The sequence below is a fragment of the Mandrillus leucophaeus genome, unplaced genomic scaffold (assembly GCF_000951045.1).
Source record: "Mandrillus leucophaeus isolate KB7577 unplaced genomic scaffold, Mleu.le_1.0 Scaffold147, whole genome shotgun sequence".
Taxonomy (NCBI): domain Eukaryota; kingdom Metazoa; phylum Chordata; class Mammalia; order Primates; family Cercopithecidae; genus Mandrillus; species Mandrillus leucophaeus.
Window position 1 is genome coordinate 5,066,487 of NW_012101443.1, and position 12,635 is coordinate 5,079,121.

Sequence of the window (12,635 nt, forward strand, 5' to 3'; positions counted from 1 at the left end):
TGAGATCTTTTCAGTCCTGGTAGTTAAGGAATTTGGATTCTATTTAGAAGAATGAGGAAGTTATTGAAAGATTTTAAGCACATTTGTACTTTGGCTAACTTTGCTTTTACTCTTTATTGTTGTCTAGGAGTTAGAACCAAGGCAAAGAGAAACTAGTTAGGTGGTGATTGCAGTAGTCCAGATGAAATTTATGAAGGATCTGAACTAAAGAGGAGACAGTGGGGACAGAGCGGAGAGGACACATTGCAGGGCTGTTTAGGAGATCAAGTCAGTGGAAATTTGTGTTAGATGAAAGGCAGAGATTATTTCTCAGGGAGCACAATGTCTGGTGAAAAAGTAAACAGAAGAGTAAGCAGAACATTATTCTAAATCATGCCCATGGTTGGAAACACAGTATAGAAGGAGAGTGGTAGGAGGTGAGGAGACTAGACCACGAATGTAAGGAATGACTTTTGTTCCTGAAGTATTAGGAGTCATTTAAGGAATTTTGAGAAATGAGTTGACAAATTTTGAACAAAGAAGTGTCAGGACTGTAAGAACACATTGACTTAAGGAGAGACTGAAGTTAGAGAAGCTAATTAGCTGATACGAATCTAGGCCAGAGATGATAAAAACCTTAAAACTGTGGGGATGGAAAAGAAAGGGTAGATGCAGTTGATTTTTGGTGGCTTAACAACTCAGGTGCTGTTTAGTTGGATCTTGATAACAGAAGAATGAAGAGGGCAGGGTGCTGATGATAGAAGTTTGGTCAGCTGGTAGAAAATGATGCCATTAACTGGAGAAAAAGATGCAGGATAAAGAATGAAGTTCAGGAGAAAGGAATAAGTTGAGTTTTAGATGTGTTGAATTTAGGTGCCAGGGCAATCACGAAGTGGTTTGATCATTCAGAAATCGAGGGCTGTAGTTAAGGAGGAAAGTTTTGCTGTTGAAGATTGGTGTGGAGTTGGTAACTGAAGCCATGAGCTAGATGAGAGGATTTAAGGAGAGCAGGGTCAGAGGTGGGTCTTTGAATGCTGACATGTGGGTATCCAACTCTGCACACAGCCCTCCCTCAACCCTCAGGTGGGTGCCTGGGTACGAGTAGTCACCACCTGCCCCATACCATGAATACAAAGGGAAGCATGTAAGAACGTAGAAAGACGGAATTGCTACAGGAAGATCCAGCTCAGAAAACTATGGGAGAAATTGTTAGGGAGGTAGGAAGGAATCAGGGGAAATGGATAACTGGGAGAGGAGACTTTTAAGAAATTGTCTGCAGTACTAAGTGGGTCAAGAGGCTAAGAGGAGAATTGTGTTGGCGGTGACTTTAGCCTTAGCTAAGGTTTGTTGATTTGAATAATCGAGTTAGATATAATGAGGGCATGAAGTGGGAGGACATGAGAATTGTAAAGAAGAACACAAATATAGTTTGGATTATTTTTTGATATTTACATTGCTTTTTTCTTCGGCTATTCAGGTACTTACTCCAACTTTTCAACGTACATTAGCCCATTTATTACTGGAAGAACTTAGTGTTTTCTGGAATTGGCACTGACTTTTCATCTTAGTGAAAAGGAAGAGGTCTCCATACTATATTCCCACCAGAACTCAGCTTAAAATGATGTACATCTTGGTTTGCTTAACATAGTTTCTGCTTATACTTGTTGTCTCAGCATAATTATTAATAGTGTCTCTTTTTATTCTTAAAAGCATACACCTTATATCCATTTAAAAGTGTTCAAGAATAGTTATATCCTCACCTCACTTCAAGCCTTATTAAAACTCTAGCTCCATGGCGTATCTGAAAGCATTTTTGAAATTAAAAATGACCAAGATAAACATGAGGGAATACTCATTTGTTCCTGAAGGCGATAAAGCACTTTCTCAGTTTTTCTTCTAAGAAAGAAACTCTGAAAGAGAATACTATTAAATTTGACAAGTAAAAAGAAAAATTTCTGTGTGTATGTGTATATGTATGTATTATATATTATCTATATTTTATATCTATATATTATATATAATTTATATGTATATTATACAATATATATAAAGCACCATAAACAAAATTGAAAAGACAAAGCAAGTGACGTACTAGAAAAATATCTGCAGCATGTATTAAATGCAAAAGGTTAATTTGACTGTTTACAAATAGGAAACTTCAATACTTTAGTACTTACAAAGCTGCTATTGATTTGATACAGAAAACCAAAGAAAGTAATAGGAATATTAATTGTACTGGAGTGTAGATCTCTTCCCAGCCCCAAAGAACCCGCATGACCTACTTACAGTTGTCTTATTTTTCAAGATACAAAAGAGCAATGTAATTTCCTCTGTGGCTATTGTGAACAACCTTAATCTTGTTCTTTTATTATATTGTGTCATAATTCAAATTAGAAAGTGTGGAAGGTAAATAGTATATTTTTAATTCTGAAGCTATCCATAGCTTTAAAGGTAATGATTAAGAACAAGTCAATGTAAAATGTTCCCTAGAAGTGTACAGTTATTTTAGGAAGCCTTTGTATATTTACATTAGCAAGTGTCAATTTAAATATTATATTAAATTATAAGCCAACTCTACATAGTATAATAGATAAAAAGTATTTGAGTTGAATTATTAAAAACTCTGAAATATTAGTCAGTTGCTTAGTCTTGGTCAGGTGAACTATTTCAAGTTTTCAATATCAGTGACCTAAATGGTTATATAATTTACTTCTAACCATAGATTTAATTTTGGGTCGCATCAAATTGCTTGATTATTATTTATTATAATAGATATTTATATTCTATAAAGATATCTTTATAGTTAACTTTCTTGTTTCACCTTGATTTTACAAAACACAGTTAACCCCTAGTTCCTTTTTCTCTAGCACATGATAGTGATGGAAGACATGCTGAAAGACTTTCTCCTTGGAGAACACTTATTATTGGTTGGCAACCAGGTGAGTTATGGCTACAATCTAGGTACCAATGAAAAAATGATAGTAACAATTTAAAAGCAGTAAGTTTCTTCTTGTTGGAATCAGTTTTTTTTTCCCCCTATTAAATGACTGGTTTAATTAAAGGATGAGACTCTGCTATCTTCCAGACTTCAAAATTACCTCAGGGTTTAAATCATCCTCCATTCTATCTCTCATCAAGTTCTGTCCATTCTGTCTTATAAGTATGTACTCTTCTTGTCCACATCTGTCACTCTAGCCCCAGTGATCTTTACCTGCCACTTGGATTACAGCAATAGTTTCCTATGATAGCTCCATCCCCACCTTATGCCCATTCTTATCTGCTGTCCATTCTGTAGTATCTGTAGTCAGATTGATACTTGTAAAACTAAAATCTGATTGAGTCTCTGTCTTTTTGCTGAAATTGGCTCCCCATTGCTGTTAGGTATAGTCTGAGTCTTCAGTATGGTGTACAGTCCTACAGGATTCACCCTCTGCCCACCCCTCTAGTCCTAAGCCATGTCCCCTTCTTTCTCTGTGTTAGTTTGAGGCACTCTGCAGTTTCTCATCTATTCAGTTACTTATCTCTGCTCTGGTCCTTGGTACATGCTCTTCCTTCTGCACGGAGAACTTCCTGTCCCCTACCCATATACCCTCCCTTTAACTTGTGGAAGAGAGACCTTCCCTTGTCCCTGGCTGAATAGGTTTTTCCTGCTTCTACTCCCTTTTATCTCCTTTTTATCATACTAGTCATACCATATGACTGTCTTTGCAACTTGTCTATGTGTCCCTTGAGAGCACGGACCGTGTTTTTCTTATTTATCTCTGTCCTCAGCTCCTAGCATGTACCTTTTACATAGTAGGCGCTCAATGTATGTTTATGGAGAAACGTATGAAAATTTTAGGTTTACGGGGTCCTGATAATTTTCCTCTATTGAATTTTCAGGCTCACAGTGAACAGTACTTTGGGTTTTTTAAATTGGTCTTAAATTAAGGGTAACCAGGTTTCTGAAGTTTGGTTTCTATTTTTTCTTCTTTTTTTGTACTTACAAAAATAATACATTTTCTTTATATATTTAGCCTCTCAAACTTATCATTTTAAAGTACTGATTAAAAAATAAAAATAAAAATGGGCCATTTGGGTGGTTTATTGATTTGAGAGCATAGGCTTGGAAGTTAGATGACTAGAGGCTCAACAGCAACTCTTCCACATGTGGTTGTGTGACTTTGGGCAAATTGCTTATCTTACTGAGGCTCAGTTTCCTGATGTCTACTCTGGGAATAAAAATAAGTATGGTCTCTGGGCTAATGTAAGGATGTCATGAGATAATGCGTGGGAAGTACTTCACACAGTGCTTAGTTCTGTCAGCTCAATACCTGTGTATCACTGTATAGTTTAAAAGTAATATTCTGTTGTTTCATTTTTTAAAACAAGAATTAAAAGCAGAACAATAAATTATTTATGACCCTTTAATTCCTACTATTTGAAAAGTCCTACCTATTTTTCTTCACTGAACAGTAAAAGATGAGCCTATATACCAGAGTGGGAAGATGAAGATCAGTTAACAGTCAGAATTTGGCTCTTGATATTGAAACCCGGGAAGTCACATTCTCATCGCACTTTGAAAAACAATGGCTCTGTGGACATTCAGGTTGTATATAGCCCAAAATACTTTGTAAATTTCTTGTAAGAGTTTCACAAACTCTTTATAAGTTAAACGTTGGTGCACTCAGTGTGTCCTTTTCAGAACTTCTGCCATTGCCTGAATGGCCTGCCAAGACTATACAGAACTGGGGCTTGAGGAATAATTTTTCTAAGGTGCAGGTTTTCAAAAGGAAGATCCCTAGAGGTCAAGGTATGGTGTCCAAGTGGTTTTGAAATCTCTCTTATGGTATTGCTATCCTAAGGGTTTGGTGGGTTGGATGCAGTTGGTCTCTTGGCAAAGGTAGCACTTGCAATTGAGCAGGTGATAGATTATAGTTTCAGGAGGGTCTTCTAGGTTAAAAGGTTGAAGTTAATGCCTCGCCAGTAACTAGAGAGAGAGGAAGCATGTTCTAACCTCTGGAGGATTAGGGAGAGCTATTCAGAGTAAAGGGTGAAGTAGAACAGAGGTTTCCTTCTGCTTTATGATGAATGAAGCAGAGACTGTGAAAGTGTTTTGGAATTGTCCTAGGGTGCTGTACAAACCTTGGCATAAAATCTAATATTCTATCTCTCGTTTGTTTCCAGTCCTAACGAAAGGAACAAGGCATTAGAGCAAAGAACTAAGCAGTGGGGTGGAGGGAAGGGCAGCTACAGCTCCATAGGTAGATGGTTGGACTCCAGTATCTGGTAAGGATGGACAAGTACACCGATTTTCAAGCCTGTCTAGGACTGGTTCAGGATTCAGCTAGATAGAACCTTCAAGTTGAAGATCCCCAGGAAGAACAAGGCAGGAGCCATGGGTTGGCACGAACTTTTACTTATCAGTTCTTTTGCAAAAGCCATCTGTGGTCAGCAGATCATACTGTCTTGCCATCTTGTACCCCTATCCTGCCACTCTCCACTTTGGAGAAAGAAGAAATTACAAAGGGAGATTGTATTCAGTATAATTTTCTATGTTTAGCTGGCCCTTTTCATATCAAAAGAGTTTTCTGTTCTTTCATTATAAACCTCTAAGACCATCAGTATTATAATACCAATGTTGAAGGAACATTTTTTTTTGTAAGTAAATTATGCTACACCTGTGTTCATTATGTTATATAGTGGAAAAGTCTAGCTCTCTTAGACTGTCATTTGATGTCCTCCATGATCTAATCCTACTCTGCTTTCAGCCTGGCATCTGGTTTCTCCCTGTAAATGCTTGTCCTGAGACAAATTAAACACTCTGTTTCCCAAACATACTTTATTTTCAGTGTTATATTTCAACCTCTAATCTTTGCCTATTCACATTCTCTTAACCTCAGAGTGGCAATGTGGCATCATGGAAAAGGAATAAGCTGGGTACCCAAAGACCTACCTTCTTTTTCAGATTTTTTAACTCTCTGTGATAGTTGAGTAAATTGTTATTGAGTAAATTGATGTGTGTGATATCAACTGATAATGTGATACTGAGTAAACAGTTATTCCTTCTAATTAGGGGCTTTTCTTTTTTTTTATCTATACAATTATAGACTTGGCACAGATATTTTCTAGGGTCTCTCTGGCTGTAATATTCTACAATATGCTTCTTTAATAAAGTCCTCGTGAACACTATGGCTTGAAGGCTTGACTCCACTCTCTGAACTGTGATAGGTCACTTACAGATTTCTTTTGGGATTTAGATTTATGCACTTACCCACCATCTCTGTGAAAGAGAGAGAAAGAGTCTTCATTATTTTTGTGTCTCCCAGATGCTTTGCATACTGTAGACATTCAACAAATACTTGCTAAGTTAATTAGTAGATGTTAGAGGACTATCTGAAATAAATTCCTGGCTGGGCACAGTGGCTCATGCCTGTAATCCTAGCACTTTGGGAGGCTGAGGTGGGTGGATCAATTGAAGCCTGGAGTTTGAGACCAGCCTGGCCAACATGGCAAAGCCCTGTCTCTGCTTAAAAGAATACAAAAATTAGCCAGGTGGAGTGGCATGTGCTTGTAGTCCCATCTACTTGGGAGGCTGAGACAGGAGAATCACTCGAACCTGGGAGGCGGAGGCTGCAGTGAGCTGAGATCACACCACCACACTCCAGCCTAGGAGACAGAGCAAGACTCTGTCTCAAAAAAAAAAAAAAAAAATTAATTAATTAATTAAATAAATTCCTAATGAGTAGCCAAAATGACTTAGAAGTAATATAAATTTAAAATTTAGGCTCAGTTGGATTGTTTTCAGGGGGTTATAAGACAAATTGAAATTTCTTCTCTGAGCTTGCAGCTGTTTTAAGTGAAGGAGACAAATGAATCAGATAAAATCTAGGGACTACCTACTCAAGAGAGTAAATAGTTAAGTAGTCCATTCAATTGGATATAGTTCTATAATGACAGCATCAGAGACTGGCAGCATTATCACTAAGACAGAATAATGAAATGCTAATTATTTTTAAATTTCTAATAATAAAGTGCTGATTAGTATTTAGCTAATTAAATCATACATAACTTTGCCTGTGCTTGCATTTACCAGGTCAAGGGGGTGGAAATTGGACCAAGGTGGCTGGTTAAAATCTAAATAGAACTTTTTGAATCCTTTAGCCAACTTCAATTCCTTTCTAATGTGTTTTCATAAGGTAACATCTGTGCTAAGATCTGAGCAATATTCTATGGTTAGACTCTTAGCTGCTTCTGTTTGGTGGGTACAAGGGAGTACAGAGCCGCCTGTAGCATTCCTTGGCTAATGCAGTACCCCACAGAGCTGTGCTTTGCTGGGAACTGGCATAGAGTTCATGTGTTCTCTTTCTCTGTGCTGCTCTGAGTGCTGATCATCTAGGAGAGTTATTTATTTGGGAATGTGTATTTTTGCAGTGATAGTAACTCAGGTCCTTCTTCAGTAGCTTTAAAAATGCCTTGCTTCATTGGTCAATGGTATTTCATGCTTTTCTTCATATTCGACGCACCTGCTCACCTTCACCCTTATTTCTGTCTTCTGAAACAAGACAATCAAAGAACACAAAGACAGGCAAGTGAAGGTGCAGGTAATAGGTGGAGGACAATTGACTCTGAGCTCTCCTGGGGTAGTGTCAATGGTGTTTTCAGTCAAATGCAAAGTGACAGCCCCCTGTGAAAATGCCTATTTTTAATCACATATTTATTTTTAAAGTAAATTAATCATGTGTAGCAATTGATCAGGCTCCTTTCTTTCTCCTTCTAATGCATTGTCTATAGATATATGCAGTCTACACAGCCTTCTGTTTGCAAACTAGAAACTGGCTGAACTCTATGAAAGAAATGTTTCAACACTTGAAATTATATCTAGAGATGTTTTACAAGACTGCTCTGTTACCAGTGGCAATGAGGAAATTAAAGAGAATGGGTGCTGATTTTGAGGTATCTGAAGGTTTATCATCTTTATTAAACCCAATCTCACCTTTTTCTTGCAGATATTATCTTTTCTAAGTATCTATGATACCAGAAAGATTTTACATCTGTTGAGAAGCTAAAAACAGCTCCACAAGCACCACTTGTCATAGTAAAATAAAGTAGCCTGCCCATTATTTATAACAAAATTGATTTTTAAAAATCCTTTCTATTTTCTGTGTGAGATTTTATGCCACAGCACATAGTCTTTCCAGTAAGTACAACAGAATTGCTGCCTTTCTGCCAAGTGGGATAGGGTACCGTGAAAATATACATGTTTGAGGGTCACTTAGGGTATAATGCTGTATATTACAGAACCACTTTAGCATGCTGTAACATGCATTACTTTCTACCTACTGTAATTATAACATTGTATGTACCTTTCATACTATTAGGAGCTTCATGCTAGTCTTTTTGTGGGGGGGAGGTGGGGTCATAGTATGACTTTCTAATTAACAAAAAGAGAGATGGCTATTTATTTTCTAGCCAATGATGTTTTTTCTATGCCAGCTGTAGCCCAAGAATAAGTTTCCTGCCTTCCCCACCTTCGCATACCTGGTTTTCTTTTGATGTATAGTGTCATATTCAATTTGATATACAAAATATTTATTGTGAAAATTTGGGGCTATAGAATCAGCCATAAGTGCCATATTTCTTTTTGTTTAAAAAAGTCCCTGCCGGGTGCAGTGGCTCACGCCTGTAATCCCAGCATTTTGGGAGGCCAAGGTGGGTGGATTGCTTGAGTCCAGGAGTTTGAGACCAGCGCAGGCAATATGGCAAAACCCCATCTCTACAAAAATTATAAAAGCTAGCCAGGTATGGTGGCATGCACCTGTAGTCCCAGCTGCTCAGGATACTTAGGCAGAAGGATTGCTTGAGTCTGGGAGACAGAGGTTGCAATGAACTGAGATCGTGCCATTTCACTCCAGCCTGGGTGACAGAGCAAGACCCTGTCTCAAAAATAAAAATCACAATAATAAAAAGTTCCTAAGACTAAGTCTCTGTTTTTGTGTAAGAATACATGTGTTTTGAGAGGCAGTTGCTCTTTATCAGATATTTGAAGGCAAAACATATTTTAGAAATGTTGTGTTCTGAAATGTTCCAGTACCCTTACATAAGAATTATTTTTTAGGCCGGTCGCGGTGGCTCAGGCCTGTAATCCCAGCCCTTTGGTAGGCAAAGGCGGGTGATCACCTGAGGTCGGGAGTTTGAGACCAGCCTGGCCAACATGGTGAAACCCTGTCTCTACTAAAAATACAAAAATTAGCCAGATGTGGTGGTACACGCCTGTAATCCCAGCTACTTGGGAAGCTGAGGTGGGAGAAGTGTTTGAACCTGGGAGGGGGAGGTTGCAGTGAGCTGAGATCGCAGCACTGTACTCTAGCCTGGGCAATAGAGTGAGACTCCATCTCAAAAAAAAAAAAAAAAAAAAGGAATTATTTTTAAATATTCAGTGTTTTGTTTTTAGAAATAAAAATTTGATCTACATATCATAACATCACTTGGTTTCTGATATTAGACAAAATTTCGAAGTAAGTCATCAAAGGTTAATTTATATTTAATGAGACATAATTAATAATTCACAATCATTTCTACATGAATATTGTCTAATAAAATCACTTCCCAGGGTGTGTCAACTTATTTTTTTGTCATTTTAAATCAGCTTTTTATATCACTTTACTAAATAACAGTCTGGTAAAATTTTTATATTTAAGCTTTTCTTGTATTTCCATCCATATTTTTTGCCCTTACTAAAACTCCAATACATTATATATTTCTTATAAAATAAGAAGCCAATTTTGGCTGATTTTCATATAGGATGCCTTCTCTATCCCTTATTTTCATTTTCTTCATGTTTTTACATTACTGAGTCTGTAGGTACTCATTTCAATTCTATGACACCTTCTGATCTATCAGCAGTGAGGGATATCCTAGAAAGAATCTCTTAATGTTATTTCTGCTAAAAGGTGAAAGTGGCTCTATCTTGTCTATCAGATAAAATCCCCTTCGTAGAGAGACACTCAAAACCATCCACAATCTGGCTCCGAACTCCTTCTATCGTTCTAGTTCTTTCAAACTACAGTTTCTTACTCTTCCTGAGTGCAATATCCCTTTCCCCTCCCCAGCCATTTTTCATGTTGTTTGCCTCATATGGTGCCTCTTACTCTCATCTTGGCCTGTGAAAATTCTGCCCACTTTCAAGAGCTCAGATGTTTTTCTACTATGAGGCTTTCTTTGTCTCTCCCAAATAGAAGTAATCTTATTTTCTTCTGAGCTTTATAGCATTTTCTCACTATGTTGATTCAATTGTCTTTTAAAATTGTTGCGATCCTTGTTTGATTTCATCCATAATTGGTTAAAAGTTTCTTGTGAACTAAGATTAAGCATAGTAGTATTTGTATGTCTTGCAGTTTTCAATGGCTTTTATACCATTTTATTTAGTTCTACATCAACCTTTGAGGTAAAAATTTTTATTTTTCACCTTTCACAAATAAGTAGACTAGTTCAAAAAGGTAAAAATATTTGCTCAAAATCACATAGCTAGTTAGTGTCAAAGTTAGGTATTAGATTTACAAAGCTCATGCTTTTTTCCATGATACCACACTAATTCCTGTACTAGGCAGAACAACAACAACAACAATAATGTAATAACTAACTTTTGTTAAGTGCTTATAATAGGCCAGAGACTATACTTTACATACAAAGTAGAGGACATTTAAAATTTTTCTGTGATGGGAAATTTTTTATATATTCCACAAAAAGTAGAATATATAATGAACCCCCTTGTATTCATCACTCAACCTCAATGATTAATAAGCATTTTGTCCATCTTGCTTTACCAATTCTCCCAACACTTTTTTGTGTATCATCTTTTAATATATTGTTCTTTTGCATATCATTTTTCTTATACCTGTTTCACCATTTATCTCTAATATGACCACAATTTTATTATTACACCTAACAAATTAACAATAATCCTTTCATATAATCTGATGCTCTGTTTTCAATTTTCCCTAATTATCTCGAAAGTGTTATTTTGACTGAGTACAATGGCTCTCACCTGTAACCCCAGCACTTCTGGAGGCTGAGGTAGGCGGATGCCGTGATCCCAGAAGTTCCAGACCAGCCTGGGCAATATAGTAAAATCCTGTCTATACAGAAAATACCAAAATTAATTATCTGGGCATGGTGGCATGCACCTGTAGTCCCAGCTACTCAGGAGGCTGAGGTGGGAGGATCACCTGAACCCAGGAGGTGCAGGTTGCAATGAGCCAAGATTAGGCCACTACACTCCAGCTTGGGCAGTAGAGCAAGCTTCTGCCTAAAAAAAAAAAAAAAAAAAAAAAAAAAAAAAAAAAAAAAAAAAAAAAAAAAAAGCTTTGTTTTATAGTTGATTTATTCTAATCAGCATCAAAACAAAGCCTGGTCATTGAATTTAGTTGATGTGCCTCCTAAGTCTCTTTGAAAGAGGAAAGATGTACTCTCCTGTCATCTTTATCCTAAGAAGTATAGACCCATTTTTATGAATATAAACATTTTATTCAGAATTATACCACTATTGATGAATTTCCACTGAGGAAATATTATAAAAGTAACTTTCACTGGGCCAATTTAATTTTTTGATTAATTTATACAATGAAATTATACCATATCAATTTTTTTCCAGGATAGAAATGATTCATTCTTTTCTAAGTTTTCATAGCATTTGATTTTTTAACTTTTATACACTCCGAAAATCAATAAACATATATTTAATGCCAACTAAGCAAGACTCTATGAACATTTTAAGTGTATAATTCTTTATATCTCATTCTGTCCATTAATTACAAACTTAATGTGATTAGAAATTCTATTTTTCTCCTGATAGAGGTTTAGTAAATGTTGAATTATTTAACGTTGAGATACTGTGAATATTTTATTGCTAAAATTAAAGAATGTGTAAATTTTGCTAATTAATAATTTGAACTAAGCCCTGGCAGATTGCTACTGTGCACCATCAGAAATATACCATGTTGCTATGACAGCATAATTGTTTAATATCTGTAGAGGCACTGAACAGTTTGTCCAGAAATTTTCTTGCCTGTGTCCCCCAGCTGGTAGTGGCAGCAGGGATTTGATAACTTAGTGTCTAATAACTCCAGCAGCCTGGGGACCCCAAGGCTATGAAATACTTGTTTCATCAAATACAGTGGCACTCATTTTTATTTTAAATTATTTTTTGTTCCTTCTCAAACCCCTTAGTTAATGAACTTGCCTGAATTACAACGTGGAAATTCATTGGCATTCCACCACATTCTTTCTGCCAATTTAGTTGGTCTATCCATTGCTTCTTAGTGAATATTTTTTCCTGTATTTATTTTGAATCTGTATTTTGTTCCTGCAGACACACTGATTTTTGCACCCTGCAATATTTGTCATGACTGCTTTGGTTATACCTAATGGCTGACCACATTACCCAAAAGTGAATCTTTGCCATTTATAGCAACACAGTATTTCAAAGGGAAAATGCAGGGATGTAGATTTTATTATTTTCATGTGAAAAGGAGGTTATGACATTGATAGGGAGGTTTATAGGACTGTGTTTTAGAGTCATGCAAACTAGTAATGTAATTGAAATGTATGTTTTCTAATCTGACTTCTGACTACTATTTGTTGACTGGTACAAGGAACCCATTTGTGTGACTGTTTAG

General features: G+C 36.5%; 1 protein-coding gene across 1 annotated transcript in view; it reads left to right on the forward strand.

Moving 5' to 3' along the window:
- LOC105535530 (von Willebrand factor A domain-containing protein 8-like) overlaps positions 1-2,918 on the forward strand; it is a gene marked incomplete at its 3' end in the record, with an annotated part of 189,590 nt that extends 186,672 nt beyond the window's left edge. Inside the window, exon 20 of the mRNA XM_011974646.1 lies at positions 2,847-2,918. Within this exon, the coding sequence (XP_011830036.1) occupies positions 2,847-2,918 (72 nt within the window). The remainder of the gene's footprint in view (positions 1-2,846) is intronic.
- Between the last annotated feature and the right edge of the window lie 9,717 nt (positions 2,919-12,635).